This window comes from Amblyraja radiata, chromosome 29, assembly GCF_010909765.2.
Source record: "Amblyraja radiata isolate CabotCenter1 chromosome 29, sAmbRad1.1.pri, whole genome shotgun sequence".
NCBI classification, from domain to species: Eukaryota; Metazoa; Chordata; class Chondrichthyes; order Rajiformes; family Rajidae; genus Amblyraja; species Amblyraja radiata.
Window position 1 is genome coordinate 17,274,763 of NC_045984.1, and position 12,486 is coordinate 17,287,248.

General features: G+C 40.8%; 1 protein-coding gene across 3 annotated transcripts in view; it reads left to right on the top strand.

Annotated features, from left to right (window-relative positions):
- The window catches only part of ankrd24 (ankyrin repeat domain 24), a 41,143-nt gene extending 29,966 nt beyond the window's left edge, over nucleotides 1–11,177 (top strand). For all 3 annotated transcript variants that reach the window (XM_033046702.1, XM_033046703.1, XM_033046704.1), the window contains 6 exons: nucleotides 43–100; nucleotides 553–674; nucleotides 4,553–6,064; nucleotides 7,515–7,679; nucleotides 9,841–9,906; nucleotides 10,814–11,177. In XM_033046702.1, coding sequence (XP_032902593.1) covers nucleotides 43–100; nucleotides 553–674; nucleotides 4,553–6,064; nucleotides 7,515–7,679; nucleotides 9,841–9,906; nucleotides 10,814–10,891 — 2,001 coding nt within the window. In that variant the 3' untranslated portion in view covers nucleotides 10,892–11,177. The remainder of the gene's footprint in view (nucleotides 1–42; nucleotides 101–552; nucleotides 675–4,552; nucleotides 6,065–7,514; nucleotides 7,680–9,840; nucleotides 9,907–10,813) is intronic.
- The last annotated feature ends 1,309 nt before the right edge of the window (nucleotides 11,178–12,486 follow it).

Sequence of the window (12,486 nt, forward strand, 5' to 3'; positions counted from 1 at the left end):
AGACGTCCCTTGTATATTTAAGCTGTTTCCTAATTTTTGCAGGGCAAACATCATGAGAATGACTTAACGGATGAGGATGAAATGCTCTCCAGTTTTTCAGGTAAACCATCTTTTTGAATGCAATTAGTTTTTTGGATTTATTTTTACTCCAATAAAACACCTTTAGGAGTTTTGAAAATACACAAAACTGTAGACAGAGTTACCATATTATCCATTTGATCTGAGCGGTCAATTTTATTTAACTATATAAATGAATATTTTAAATGTATTTATTTATCCACCATATTCTCACTCTTGAACAATCTAATTCCCATCATTTTCCTATGAACTAATCCCTGAGCAGCACAGTGACACAGCGGGTAGAACCATGCTGCACAGTGCCAAAGACATGGGTTCGATCCTGATCTCGGGTGCTGTCGGGATAGATTGCCATCAGTATTCAGCTGCTTTCCGAAGAATGACTATTGTTGGCATTCATTTTGTTGCAATTTTGCTGTAATACAACCCTTAAACATTTCCATTCAATTGCTTACTGTTATTCCATTCTTTCAGGAACTGAGAATCTATTTTCAGAAAGTAGTCTTGACCATCCCAGTGAGGAATGGGTTGCAACTCTGCAGAGCCAAGTAGAGAGTCTCACAACAGAAAATCAGGAGCTGCAAAGAAAACTCCAGGTAACGAGCATTTAGATGGCGATTCTTACTATTGACCTTCTCATAATGGGGGTGAGAGGATCAGAGGAAGAGTTAAGGAGTGCCTTGTCATAATTATGGTAGCAACTACATTTCAAAAATATTGATGATTAGCAGAAGCTTGGAATAATTTTTTAATGACTCACCATCCATAGTTCTTTTGGATAGCAAATTCCAAAAAAAATCTTCATTCATAAATGCTATGTCTTTATCCTGAGAACATCTTCTGTTACTGGCTTCCCCCACCAAGGGACCTATCCTCCTAGTATTAATGTTGTCAAACCCCATCAGAACTTTAAGGTTATTAATGAAATTACCTTTTATTTTTATGTTTTGGAGAGTTTATAAGAATGAGAGAACTCCTACATTCCCAAAATCACATGTCCTACAAATCAGAAATAAATCCACTCTTCTTCTTTTCGAGTCCATCTTGTTACAAATGTTGACCTTGCTGTCATCGTCCGTCCTGAAAAGGACACAAGCTTCCGGCGGCAATCAGTGGAAGCCATCACTTGTCGCAATAGATGATGATGATAGCAGAATTAGCTCAGGATGCTTCCAGTTTCCAGCCCCGCGACATGGATGCTTCTGCCATGGGGGATCAATAAATCAAGTGACCCTATGCTTCTAAGGCAAGTAAATTCTTCCTTAAATGAGACCAAAAAATGTGTACAATTCTCCAGGGGTGCTTCCTTCAAAGACCTGCACGACTGTATCAAGAATTCCATATTCTCCCAAGCCCCTTGCCAATATCCCATTTGCCTTCCTAATTACGCTGTTCCTTCATGCTAATTTTCTTGGATCGCTACTTGGATCCACAACACATTAGAACTATTTTTTCCCTCATCTGAACCTCTCTCCTTTCCCACGTCCCTTCCTTGAAACCAGTTAGAACCTGTCAATAGTCCAAGCTATTCAATTTGCCAGCAAATTGTCCCAACTTCATCAGAACACCTCACTTCCCTGGTACTGATGCCAGTGTCCCATGAATCTAAACCTCCTTTTATCATATTGCCCTTTTAGTGTTGTGTTGTGTTGTCTGACCCTGTGGCCGTTTTCATGTTGCTCAGTAAACAATCCTTGCTTATTACTTTTATGGTTCTGCTTGACTAGGTCCTTCATAGTTTCTCTGCATTACCTTCTTATTAATGCTCCAATGTTGCTGCTCTCAGCAGACCCTGACAACTCCCCTTCCCAATTCTTGTTCCCCCAGCCCTGAGGAAATGTCCTTAACCCCAGCATTGGGTGGACAGCACAGCCTTCAGGTCTCACACTGTCAGCACAGAGAATCGTGTCCCTCTCCTTCACTGCACTCACATACCACTGCCATGTTCCTTTTCACTTCCCTATCCCGAATGGTCTTGCACACCAACATATATTGTACATCCCATCTTTGTTTATATCTATATTGGCAACAAATACTTTGTACCTATTGGACTTGGTCAAAGACTGAGGATCATATGTCACCACATCCTGGATTTCATACTCACCTGATTCATAGTTGCATCCTTTTTCCTGCCCAATACTCAAACCCAGGTTATTATTATCACCTAAGGTTGTGATTGCCTCCTGGATCCACTAATCCAAATAACACTTGTAAAATCTGCTGTCCAGACCTCAGGAGAGTACATCGAGTTTTGATGAAGTTCTTCCTGACCTCCAGCAAATTCCACATATTGTATCCAACAAATCACTTTCCCAGACATTCCAATTGATCTTGATTTATGCACTCAAATGTATATGATAACATTTAAACTAGTTTATTTATTAGAAGGTCAAGTACTCTTAGTTTGTCTGCATTTCAATATTTTATTACCTATTCCTAATTTATACCGTATTAATCAAGTACTTTCTGCTTGAAGTGAATACGAAACGGAGGGAGATGTCCCTTTCCTGCCTGTACTTATTTCCTCAGCTCACTACATTTACACGCCATTCACACTGTACTTTGTACAATGGCTGGTGGCTTACAGGTTTGGATCATTATTAAGTAACTGATCTAGGAAATTATACTTATTATCAGGTTTATAATTCTAATATTTGCCTGGAGGTTGGGGGTAGATTGTAAAGAATGCAGTGTGGGGTCTGCTCATCATATTTGTACGGGTCAAGAGTGTTTAATTCGCCTATGTACAGGGAACAGAATAATGAAATTCTTACTTGGTACACCTTCACAGACATATTAACACCACAATTCAACAAATAAATATACAATAATCAATAATACTATAAATGATCAGCAAATACCAAGTAAATAGACCATAATAATGCAAACTGAAGTACGTCATGCAATCTAAACAGAGTCCATTCTAGGTCGAGTTAGCGTTGTGGTTAGGATTGTGCAGTGTGGTTCAATAGCTTGAAAAATTCTGAAGCTTCATTTTGTGCAGAGATGATGCCCCTGACTCACTGAGTTACTCCAGCATTTCATGTCTATCTTCTCAATAGCTTGATGGTTGATGAGATAGAAGAGATTATGGCTGTTAGGGATGTGGGATGTTGAGGGAAGGCACTGTGTGAGGGAAGAGGGAGTATGCTTAACTTGGGGTGATGGGACTGGTGGTATGTTAGTGAGCTAGATATTGGTTGGTATGTTAGTGAGCCAGATTCAAGAGAACTGGAACTAAGGGAGAACAAGGAACATTATGACAGTGTGGGGATTTAAATTAAATTCAAAGTGTGTTGCTGTGATAATAGGCAGTGAAACAGTGAGTACTTTCTGAAGGCTGTAGAATTGAATGGCTGGTTTTGCCAGAGACTTCCACCGCCCATTAATAAAGAATGTTAATCTAATCTACTCCTAAGAACCAAACTAGCTGTCTGGGTGAGAATGTGATCCCCATTCTGCATCAACACAATTCCTTTATGAAGTTCCCATTGCTAATTGTATCCCGTTGCAGTTGTATCTACCATCAGGAAAAAGGCGTAGAAGTCTAAAAACTGGGATCACCAAGTTCAAGGATATCTTCTTCCCCATAACCATCTGACTTGTGACACTATACTAACCTATGAACTATGCATTGTCTTTGGTTGCACTAAGGATGTGGGATTTTTTTTTACACCAGTATTGGAGTTATTAACAAAGAGTTGTGAATCTGTGGAATTCTCTGCCTGAGACCGGTTCTCTGGACACTTTCAAGGGAGAGCTAGATAGGACTCTTAAAGATAGCAGAGTCGGGGGATATGGGGAGAAGGCAGGAATGGGGTACTGATTGGGGATGATCAGCCATGATCACATTGAATGGCTCGAATGGCCTACTCCTGCACCTATTGTCTATAACCATATAACCATATAACAATTACAGCACGGAAACAGGCCATCTCGACCCTTCTAGTCCGTGCCGAACACGTATTCTCCCCTAGTCCCATATACCTGCGCTCAGACCATAACCCTTCATTCCTTTCCCGTCCATATAACTATCCAATTTATTTTTAAATGATAAAAACGAACCTGCCTCCACCACCTTCGCTGGAAGCTCATTCCACACAGCCTCCACTCTCTGAGTAAAGAAGTTCCCCCTCATGTTACCCCTAAACTTCTGTCCCTTAATTCTCAAGTCATGTCCCCTTGTTTGAATCTTCCCTACTCTCAGTGGGAAAAATAGTCTTAATTTATTCAATTTTGTTTATTATGTATTATGCATGTGTACTGTATTACAGACCTGTTAAGTAAGAATTTCATTGTCCCATTGTCAGTATATGACAAGTTAAATACTCTTGATTTGTCTCTTGAACTGCTTTGGATAGGCACATCAGTGGTAATGTTTCCAAAGTGTAACAGGGATTAAATAAAATCATTCATCTACCTAACTTGTTCCAGCCAGTATTCAGCACATTCGATTTTGCAACTTTTCTTTCAGGAGTTGGAACATTTCGAGAAAGGAGCAAATGAGAGGGGTTCTTCAGAAAGCCTTGATTTTATTCCAGTTCTTCTCTATGATTCATTACGAGCAGACTTTGAGAAGTTGAAGGAACAGTATGAAGGGCCGCAGGTTAAAATTGTAGAGAGAGTTAATTCAGCAACCTCTGGAAGGTTAGTCCCAGTGGAAGCATATGAGCAATTAAAAATGGAACATGAGGAAGAAGTTCAGAGACTGCAAGACATTCTTGAAGAGTTCAAGGCCAAAATAGATGCAAAGGCAGAGGGTTCATCCAAATCTCTGACCTCAGAATTGAAAGACATGGCAGAACTTGGAAGCCACGATATTCAAGATCTCAAAAGAAAATTGAAAGAAACTCAAGATAAATACGAGATAGCAATGACAGAGATTCATCAGCTCGAAGAGCGGATGCAACTAGGAATCCTTTCAATGGTACGAAATGAAGGTGCAATGAACACAGACGGTGCAAAATCTATCCATGGGCATGAACTAGAGAATGTTAAAATGAAGCTTCTGCAAGCACTTGAAGCAAAAGGACAGGAGGAAAAGAAAGTAAAAGTATTGGAGGAAACATTGTGCGAAATGGAGACGACTCTGTCTGACAGTGTTCCTTTGAAAGAATATGATGAAATGAAGATTTCACTCAGTATCTCACTTGAAGAAATTTCTAAGGAGAATTCCTTGCTGACAGAAAAATATAACAAAGCAGAAGATGAACTCGAGGAGCTGAGGAGAAGCCATTTTGGGAAGACCACTGAAGATGACACAAAATCATCCAGAGACGTTGAAGAGCAGCTCGAAGGCCTGAAGAAAGCCCATGAAGAATTGCAAGAAAAGTGCAGAGACATTCAAGCTGAATACAAAATTAAAGTTGAAGAACTCAGGTTAGCTCACTCCACACTTGTTCCAAAAGAAGAGTACGATGAAGTGAAGGAGACGTTAAGTAGATCACTCGGAGAAGCCCAGAAACGGTTCTCCAATTTAGAAGCGAAACACAGTGAAGTCCAGCAAGAAATCGTAAGGTTGCAAAATGAGCTAGATCACCAAATGAAGAATTCGGTGTCAAAGAGTGAACACGAGAAGACAAAGGAATCACTTGAGAAATCCCTCCACAATGTAAATAAGCTGAAAGAGCAACTGGCGTTAAAGGATAAAGAGATGTCCCAACAGCAGGAGGAGCTGCAGATAATTAAAGGACAAACCATTCAAAAAGAAGAGCATGAGAAGGTCATGTGCTCCCTGAAGGCCGAGGTAAATTCTTTGGTAATTAAATTAAATGATCTGACCAAGAAGCATGAGAAGACCTGCACGGAGGTGTTCCAGGTGCAGAGACAAGCACTCTTCATGAAGAGTGAGAAACACGCGGCAGAGGAGCAGGTAACTGCAGTGAATAAACAACTCCATGACTTAAAATCTGAGTCAACGAAGATCATCAAATTGCATAAACTCATCGAGGACTCTGCTGCCATTGTTAAAGAAAAGGATAAGAAGGTATTGGAAAATTTTGCAGATCTCTCGGTTTTAGCTGTTGTGGATTTTGTTTTCATGTCTCAGTCTGCATTGCCATATTTCTGTAATGCCATCATTTAAAAGTAAGAAGTTTGAAATGGTTATCACATTTCAAACAATATTGTGGAATAGCTTCTTCCACACATAGGACAGTAGAACTTTACTGCACAGGAGGAGCCCCTTGCGCCCATTCATCTAAGAGTTCTTTAACCGTGTCCAAGTCTCAGCTAACAGTCTTTTCCTTGCAAGGTTGTAGCACTTTCAATGTTCATCAAGTTGCCTTGTAGTATTATGAGAGATTTGCATCTACACCTCTATTTACATAGTGAGTTCCAGCACCCCACTGTTGGGTGAATTATATAAATTACATTAAATCCTGTTTTATTTAACAGATGTTCACCCATTTTAGACCTCTCGTAATTTTACACCCCATCATTAAATCTCTCTTCTTCCAACAAAGAAAGCAACCCCCAGCTTAGCCAACATCTCTCAATAGCTAAACTTTTCCAGTGTTGGGAACATCCTGGTGAATCAATTCTGCACATTGTCTGGTTCAAAGATTTCAATTTATTAACAGGTCAAAGTCAGATTTGAACTCTTACTGCCTGACCAGCTATCCAGGTTTACAGATACTAGTACACTACCTGACCAGGAGTCACATATAAGCCACACTGGGTAAGCGTGGTTAATTTCCATCGCTGAAGGACATTGAAAAACTAGTCTGAAGAAGGGTCTCGACCCGAAACGTCACCTATTCCTTCGCTCCATAGACGCTGAGTTTCTCCAGCATTTTTGCCTACCTTCACTAAGATGTGCTTTTACAACAATCTGGTAGTTACCATCATTATTGGGTTGGTTATCTAGTCCAAACTTAATTAATAATTCAAATTTAAATTCCGCAGTGGTAGTATTTAAATTCCTGCACATTAATCATTGAAACATTAATGTTCCGTGTTACCACTGGCAACCAACTACTGTGGTTTTAAAATTGCATTTGTTAATCTCAGGATGTGCTACATTTTGCAGGCAGACACATGGGATTTTTATGTGATCATCCCCTGATTTAGTCCCAGTCATTTCCTATATTTATGTAATTTTTAATCCTCGGTGAATTTTCCATTACTTAATTTATTAATGTTCTTTGATATAAGCAAAGTCAGCTTATGATTTTTTTCCATAATATTATTCTCTTTGTCTTCAATATATACATCTATTTTTTTGCTATAATGAATAGTGTGCTATCGCTATTAATAGGAACAGCCATTACCAAAATCATTGCCTCGTTTTTTTAACCCCATTCCCATTAGGCCGGAGTGAATCTAAAATTGGGTGAGAGAGAGAGAGAGATGAATTAATCAGAATGATCCCAGTAGGAATGCAGTCTTCCAGGCTAGAATCATGTTATGGTTGTCTGTTACATTTGTTTTTGTAGATAACTGAACTTTCGAAAGAGGTGTCCAAATTGAAGGAGGCTTTGAACAGCCTGTCAGAACGGGCCAGCGCTGCTGTGCTACCTCCCAAACCAGTCTCCACATACAACCAACAGCATGCTGAATCCTTGCAGAGGCAGATCAAACTGCTGCAGCAGCAGCTGGCAGTAAGTGATTCATTCCGCCACTCTGGGGGATGGAAGAAAGTAACAATGGTGCAGGGACATAGGAGGTCTAACGTTGGTGGTCATGCATAGAATTAAAGAGAAATGGAAGTGACCATTCAATCCCACGATGGCTAATCTGCATGTGAAGTTTGTTCACTCATGTTCCAGGTCCCTTGATTCCCTCAACTAACAAAGTCAAACATTCTCAGAATTGGTAGTTACATTTGACCAAGTACTTTTGCCTATTCTGAGAAAGAACTCAGAATTTTCCCCACCTGCTCTGAAAGGAGTTGTTTCCTAATTTCACTGGTAAAGGGCAGGCCCCTGGTTATTCATAACAACCAATATTTGCTAATGTATCTCCAACATCCAAGTAGGAACATTTTTTTATTTTTTTAAATTTTAATTAAAAATATTTATTCAAATATTAAAATAGTATTTACAATACAATAAAACAAAACACCACCATAATACAAGACGAACAAATATGCTAAGCAACTGCTAAACAACTATGTTGCAATCCTTGTCCAGGATACATTCAACCCCCCTTGGTGCCCAGCGGTCGCGGAACTCCCTCAGGGTGCCACGTAGGAACATTGGCGGGTTGGTTAGTAAGTTTGCACACAACACAGAGATTGCAGTGGAAGGCTGTCAAAGTATACAGAAATGGCTCAGTCACCAACGGGGATACACACAAAATGCTGCAGTAACTCAGCGGGTCAGGTAACATCTCTGTCTGGAGAAGGGTCTTGACCCGAAACGTCACCGATTCCTTTTCTCCAAAGATGCTGCCGATCCTGCTGAGTTACTCCAGCACGTTGTGTCCACCTTTGGTGCAAACCAGCATCTGCAGTTCCTTCCTACACGGTAATAAACGGGGTATTGATTACCCTATCAAATATTGATTAAACTCGAGAGAGCAAGAGAGAGAGAGAGTCCTCCAACGCTGCCGGGGAGGCTCTGCGGAATTCCAGAGGGTGGGTTTGTGAAGTGAGATAGAAATAAGATCGAATTAATGTTCATAAAAGAGTGCCGCCTGTCCGCGGGTAAAGGCGAGGTGGCGGGGCGAGAGATGGGGAGAGGGATGGGGAGAGAGGAACTCGCCATCGCGGCTTCACCCGTCTCCGCAAGAACTCTAGCATGAAGCGCTAGGACAATCCCTCCACCCCCCCCCCCACCCCCCCCCCCCCCCCCCCTCCCATCGCCCAGCCCCGGACTGGAGGGAGGGACTGGGGGACATTGCCCGCCTCCGCAACCAACATGCAAACCCCGGCACTCCCTGGGGAATGTTAAACTAAACACATCTGTGAGAAAAACACTAAGAGCTGGAGGGTCTCAGCGGGTCAGGCAGCATCTGTGGAGGGAATGCACAGGTGGTGTTTTGGGTCGGGGCCCTTATTCAGGCTGAGCAAGATCCCATCTGAAGACAGGCGCATACCCGAACATTATCCGTTCCTTCCACAGATGCTGCCTGACCTGCTGAGTTTCTCCAGCACTTTGTGTTTTGCTCAAGATTCCACCATCGAGACCTGCAGTCGCTTGTGCCTTCATATCTGTGAGGATCTGACTCTGTCTGTCTAACTGAAAACCCTCTCTTGTCTCCACGCACGTCTTTCACCTCCCTTCTCTCCCCCCCCACCTCTCACCGTCTCTCCGCTGGTCCAGCCTCTCCTCCTGACTCCCACTCGCATCTGCCCCCTCTCTCGCTGTTACACCCCGCTCTCCCGCTACCTGGCACCCCCTTGCTTTATTTCCCCCAAATGACCTTTGACAAACCCCATGATTCCTTGCATTTATCGGAATACTGAACTGGCTTATTGTTCTATGGAACTGAGGAAAATTTTCAGTAATGGGAGGCTTTAGGCGACCTAATACTCCTAAATTTCTTACACTCTTCATATCTCAAATTATCCCTGAACTCTATTCTAAAAGATTATTTTCTGGCATGAATATGAATTAATTGTATTTGAACTAATCAATAACAGCTGCTTCCACTGCCTCCTGGGGGTAGAATGATCACCTTTTCAAGACGTGCGGAACTCTTTTGTCTCCCAGCCAGCTTTTAAGGACGAGCAATAAATTTTAGTCACATACGGATCTTCTCAACCAATTAGTTGTAAAATATAATTGTCTGGGCCAATAAAACTCTTTCTCTTGACAGCAGGTGGAGGGTGACCATAGAGCTATTGTAACCATTTACAGATCACATCTCCTTTATGCTGTTCAGGTAAGGAGCTCAGTTTGACCTGGAGTTAGATGATACGTTGATTGAGAATCAGAATTACATTTGTTAGAATGGTTCTTTTGTAACATAACTCTTTCAGGGATTTAGTGTCCACTGGAAGCAGATAGGCTCCATTGCTAATTATTACTGATTTATGGTTTACTCCATCCTGACAGGCTTTGACTCTGACTGGTCAGATGGGGTGGGCCCCTGGAGGTTGAATAATGATGACCATGATGAGATTCCCAATATCATTTTCTATTGCTTCTAACTGCGGTTTAAGAAGTTGGAAAAATTGTTCCAAGGGCTAACCGATGTCTTATTGTTAAATATCCTGACTGCTGGTTCAGAAAGAAAAAGAACTGCAAATACTCCTATTGTAGAATTTTAACAAAGAAAATTGTTGCAAATTACAAAGAAAGATGATTTTATTTTGATTTCCCCATCGCTGAAGGATATTTATCGGCCAGGACACAGGGAAAAATGCATTTTTCCTACTGAGTTATGCCGAGGGATTTTCTTCCCCCTGTGATAGCAGACTGTAAATAATTCCTCGTTTGTAACATGGCAATTCCAAAAGCTTCATAACTTCATACATCCAAATTATATGCATAGCTAGCTTGGGTGAAAGAAAAAACACCGCGGAGCCACAATGAGTCGCTAACCCTTGATAATGTTCAAAATTGCGGGGAATATCTGACAAATCTTTTTTTGTCTGAAGAAGTCTCATGACCTGAAATGTTAGTTATCCATGTTAGCCAGTGATGCCACCTTATGTCTTATTTTGTAAGCCAGCATCTGTTTGTTGCCAAAACTTTGTTTGTGGTTATGTGTGAGAGACTTTACTTTGAACTTCTACCTGCAAGTTGAGATTTAGTGAGCTGATTTGTTGTGCTTCCTTTTCTTCCAGGGCCGAATGGATGAAGATGTTCAAAACGTATTACTTCAGATTTTAAAAATGCACAAATATCATGAGCAAGTCCTGTGATGCTTTTTAAGACGTCTCAATATTTTATTGATAATGAGCTATTTATTGCTCACAATGACACGGTTAAAACTATTTAGTACATTTTATCTTCTAATTTTTCAAGTTAAGGACACAGCAATTTAAGGGGAAACAGGGAAAGAGTATCTGTGGCATGGAGCCTATCTTCTGAATGGCCAACATGGGAAATTGAAACCAGTGTGTTGGGTGAGTTGGTTAGTGATGTTGGCCCATACTGAGTATAATAATATGGAGCCCGAAACAATAAAGTGGAAATACTTAATGCTAATCAATTAATGGTACTCTTTATTTTCCTTCCACATCCAAAGGCTAAAGGCCCAAATATCATTGAGGTAGCAAGCTGGTGTCCATTGGACACTAATATTAAGTCAGTTAAGGTATATTAAGTCAAGACACACAATAGACATTGGAGAATTTTCAATGGGAGAATGAAACTGGGTTTAATTAATTTTTTAAAATTGTCCCTAGTGTGTGTAGTACAGTGTTAATGTGCGGGGATCGCTGGTCGGTATGGACTCTGTGGGCCGAAGGGCCTGTTTCCGTGCTGTATCTCCAGACTAAACTGAATTAAATGAAGGTGGAAAAGGCAAGCATTGAATTGCATAGTTCATTCCAGATCCAAATTAACAGATTTGCTCCAACTGCTACAAACATTGTCTACTCTCTGCACAATTCTCCTCCACTTCCTCCTGACCCATCTATTTTTTATTCCATTCTCGTATATTCCATTAAAATGCCATTTGCATTAGCCCCCAAGAGTAGTGAGTTCCATGGATCATTCGTTTTCTGGGTGAGCTCCAGGAACTGGAAAATCCCTGACGATGATTATCTTGTGTCTTCCAGGCCCTCAGATTATCACAGATTGTTGCTCTGTATCCAGGCTCATCCCTTGCTCCCTCATCCTGACCCAAGTGCTGCATTACTAACTCACATCTGACACCTTCTTTTAAACCCTGCCTGCTTTAGCTTTCTGGTGAAACATGTAATACATCAAAATAGCAACTGCAAACTCAGTTTATTGCCCCTTGTGAAATTTTGTAATGCGTCACATGGTTGTTGTCTTTTCTACAACTTTAATGATGGCTTTTCGAGTGATTGAGTTTATGAACAGCGTTCTGAGAGATGTTACGAGTCTGTGTATAAAAGCAAATATGTTTAGAAAACACTTTCCAAGCCAAACATATAATAGCCATGAACATGCCATTTTATCTTCCAGTTGTGCTCATGCATAATGCCAGGAGCGCAAATGTTGCCTGGATGTGTCAAGAGTAAAGAGGCAAAAGTGCTTATTTGTTATAAACAGCAGCTATGAACCAGAACAATTAAATTCTTTATTTGCTGCAGCTTTACAGGCACATTAAATACAACAGCAAAAAATAAATAAATAAATATGCAATAAATGATCAGTTATTCTACGTAAACTAGACCATAATAGTACAAAAACCAAAGAAAATGTAGCAATCATAATAGCGCAATGTCTTTGGCGGTTTGGTGCTGAGGTGGGGTTATGGTTTTGGTTGAGCAGGGTAGTTCAAGAACTTGATGGCTGATGAGATTAAGCTGCTCTTGAATTTGGA